The sequence below is a fragment of the Camelina sativa genome, chromosome 1 (genome assembly GCF_030686135.1).
Source record: "Camelina sativa cultivar CO46 ecotype springtype chromosome 1, ASM3068613v1".
In the NCBI taxonomy this organism is placed as follows: domain Eukaryota; kingdom Viridiplantae; phylum Streptophyta; class Magnoliopsida; order Brassicales; family Brassicaceae; genus Camelina; species Camelina sativa.
In genome coordinates, this window is record NC_141880.1 from 16466112 (window position 1) to 16470194 (window position 4083).

General features: G+C 31.6%; 1 protein-coding gene across 1 annotated transcript; it reads right to left on the reverse strand.

Moving 5' to 3' along the window:
- Positions 1–561: 561 nt before the first annotated feature.
- Positions 562–2007, reverse strand: LOC104793477 (uncharacterized). The gene has a single exon (XM_010519836.3). It carries the CDS (start codon positions 1857–1859, stop codon positions 696–698), a length of 1164 nt encoding a protein of 387 aa, XP_010518138.2. The 5' UTR covers positions 1860–2007; the 3' UTR covers positions 562–695.
- Positions 2008–4083: the final 2076 nt, after the last annotated feature.

Genomic DNA, 4083 nt, shown 5'->3' on the forward strand with positions numbered 1-4083 from the left:
TTTTTTGTTCTTATGTAAATATAAGTAGGTAATTCCAAATTTGCTTATTTGCATTTTGAATTTTTGTTATTTTATCCATAGAAAAAAAATAAATTCACTTTTTCATATAGTATTTCAAACTTTCACAACTTTTAAGTTTTAACAGTATTTAATATACCTATAATTTCTTTTTCTTTTTGATCAAAGAAAACCTATATTTTCTTTTTCCAAATATTACTTTTATATATCATATTATTTAAAAATAAAGTATTTATTAAATATAGGTATATATTGATAATAGAATTCCTATCATTTTGCAAAATGTATCTAAACAACATAATATCATTCGACGAGTTTTTTAGTCTGTGATTTATGGATATGAGCAGTAACAAATTCAGTTTTAGTTGTAAACATAAATTTGACAATGCTGTTTAAAAAAAAAGAATTGTACAAGGTATCAAACAAGGTCATTATTGTTCTTTAATGATGTAGCGTCCAAATCATCAGTATTTGATACCCCATTTTAATATTTACCAACGCAGTCATCATTATTTTTATACTACAATTAAAAAAAAAAAACAGTTTGTGTAAGTTTGAAGCATTTTCATTTCGTGCCCACATAAGATCTCGATAACGACTGGTGGTTCTCCAAGACAAAACAAGAAGAGTTAATGCATAAATTATATTACAAGAAGTAGTCGCCGACACCGACAAAATTAAGACTTTGGTTTTCCACCATAAGCTTGCTTACAAATGTAAAAAGGTTTCTGCGATGGAGCACACATCTTAGCTTTCCCTGGACATCCCTGTAGACAATTATTCCCCAAACTTCCCATTACTTCTCCGTCCGATCTCACGAATCTTGCCGGAGCTTTTCCCGTCAAAAAGTTCCCGTCTAAGTAAAGCCTTCTCAACGTCTTGCTCCGTTCGTACTCCGACGGTATGCCACCGTGAAGCATGTTGTATCTCATAGACAGTGAGGAGAGTCTCGGGTACGCCGCGAAACTCGCCGGAGCGGTTCCTCTGATTTGGTTGTAACCTAGCTCTACAGCTACGAGGTTGTTTTCTTCGGCAAGTTTTGGAGGGAGGACTTCGATGCCTGTGAGAGTGTTGTTAGCTAGATCTACTTGTTGGACTGATTCTAGGAGGAAGAACCAAGCTCCGAGTGTTCCGGTGAATGAGTTCTCGGCGAGCTCGACGATTTCGAGCTGAGTTGACTCGGTGAACGATTCTTTTGATATGGGTCCTGATAAGGTGTTGGCCTTTAAAGCTAAGTCGATGAGGTTTTTGGGAAGCTTTGGGATGGCTCCGGTGAGCTTGTTGTAGCTAAGATCGAGCTGTCGGAGGTTTGAGAGCGAGTTCATTGTTTTTGGAAGTGACCCGGTGAGTGAGTTGTGAGAGATGTCAATGGACTCGAGTGAGTTGAGTCGAGTTACTGAGTCGGGTATGGATCCGGAAAACGAGTTGGATCGGAGAACCAGGGTTTTGAGGCTGAGGAGGGAGGATATGGAGGATGGGATTAGGCCGTAGAAGTTGTTCTCGGCAAGATCGAGCGTGAGGAGCTCCGTGAGGCCGGAGATGAGCGGCGTTAGACGACCCGTGTAACCGGCCGGGTCGAGAGTTAGTTGGGTCACACGTGTGGAGTCAGACGAGCAAGTGATGCCGCAAGTGAAATGCGTTCGACGTGGTGAAGCACAAGGGTCGGAGGCAGTAAAGTCCCAGCTTGCGAGACAAGACCACGGCGGGATTGAGTTTGGTTTCACGGTGGCTTTGAAGGCTTTTAGTGCTGACACGTCGGATGGTGACGTCAGAGCATCGGTGGAGGTGAAGAGGAAGATGAGAAGAAGAAGAAGAAGGCATGAGGAAATAAACAAAGTCATTGTTTGAAAAAGTGTGAATGAATGATGTCAAGACTTAAAAGAGTGTTAAACCTATATATATAAGTTAATTTTTTTCGATTCTCTTACACATCATCATCATCCACTTAAGCAATCTTATATATATATTTTTTGGTTTACAAGTTATTATTTTAAATATTCATTTATTGGATATTTATTATTTATAATTAATAATAATAAAAAATGAGTAAAAAATAACTTAAGTAAAATCTATTAAATTTTAAAATAGTAAAAATAATAATATAAATTTTAGAAAATAATACAAATAATAACTATATAAAAATGAATTAAATAACATAAATGAAAATTTTAAAATATTGTTAAATTTGAATAATGTTATTATTTAAATTTTAACCAAAAAAAGATCATATTTCAAAATTTAGAATGTGTTAATAAGTTTTGGAAATGGAAGTAAGATTTTAGTGCATAGTAGAGTAAAAAAATCATATATGTAATTGTATTTATAAAATTCTAAACATAAAAATAAAATTAAAGTGAAATATTAGTTTCTAAGAAACAGATATAAAAAGATTTATTATTAAATTTCACTTAACTAGAAATAAAAGATCAATTACTTAACTCAACTTAAAATTTTTAATATAAAATAAAGGCATTGTAAGGGTCAGACATTGTAAGATCACATTTTTTTTAGGAAAACTATCAAAAGGCTTTTAAAAAGTAATCCAAAACAAAATCAATAATCACAAAAATATAGAGAAAATGATATGTAAGTTGTTACAAAAAATGACATGTTGTTTGTGTAGCATATCTCATAAGGCATTGGAGCTAAAATTCTATAACATGATTCAAAAAAGTAAATTACAAAACAAGTTTGAAATTTTATCAATTTTATCAAATGATTTTAACTCAAAACATTAGCAGAAACAACATATTTAAAGTACACTATGTTATTTAAGAAGACGAAGTTGATGTTGCATCACAAAATTAACATATGAAATCACATATGTTGTTTTATAATAATGTTTAACTTGGATTAGTGAACGAATATTCATTAACGAGTTTAACTGTTTCACCATCTAAACTTTCTTGACTTGGTCGGAAGTTTTATTATGGAAGGTGATACACTTAGACAACTTTGTTGTAGAGATGTACCACTAAAAATGTTCATAAAACCTTGTTTATTTGCATTTAATGTGGGATATCAATATGTTTAAATGATTTCTATAACTTGACCAATGATTGACATTCGACGTTAAAACTTTTAAAAAATATTTTTATGGAATATGAATATGGTATGAACTCTTCTAAGAATAAAAGATGAGAAGATTGTAAATTAAGTATGACATTTATATATATTTATCTTTTAAACTTTAAATGACTATGTTTATATTTAGTAATTTTTAGTGATAAAAAAATTAAATTAATATCCTATGCAAATAAATATAACAAAAAATGTTATCTTCAACAATATGTAAATTTAGTGTTTATATAGATTTATACTCCAAAATTTAAATAATTTTATTTAAACTTAAGAATTTATATTGATAGAGAAAATTTTAAATTAAAATTCCGCACTACAAATTCTAGTCTTTATATAAAGGTATACGTGGTGGAGGTCGGCTTTGCCTTTTGTTCGCCTCTCTCCATACGTACAAGGTTCAATGCTTAAGCCAAAATCAAATGTGACACGAATAAATTATTAGAAATAAACGGCCTAACTAACACATTCTTACCCAATTTATGTTTTGGTAGAGTTTTTTCTCTAGATTTTTAGTTTAGGTGTTGCTTAATCTCTTGGCCTTGTAAATTTAACCGAAGCAGCGACTCTTGCTGGTCTCTCACCAGTAAATTATGGTTGCTTTTAAATCTAAGTTGAAAAGCAAATAATTATTAAGTTGTTGAATTGGATCTCTAGCGACACACTAAATAAGAGTTTAAGTAAAATGTTTTTGCCACATCTTGTGATCTTTGTTGTAAGCAATTTTTTTGTTTTGTTTAAAGATTATGTTCTTGGTCCTTGGAGATGGAGATGGTGTGTCAGCGAAAAACAATAATAAGACAAGAGTCGTCTGACTATGTATATGAATACGAATAAAGACACACTACTCTTTGGACTAAACCAAAATAGCCTTTGCTATTACCATTAATGTAGTACATACAATTTGTTAGCGAATGATCATTATTCATTTACCATTACTAAATAATTCTTAATATTTGGTGAATAATAATAAAAATAGGATAAGAC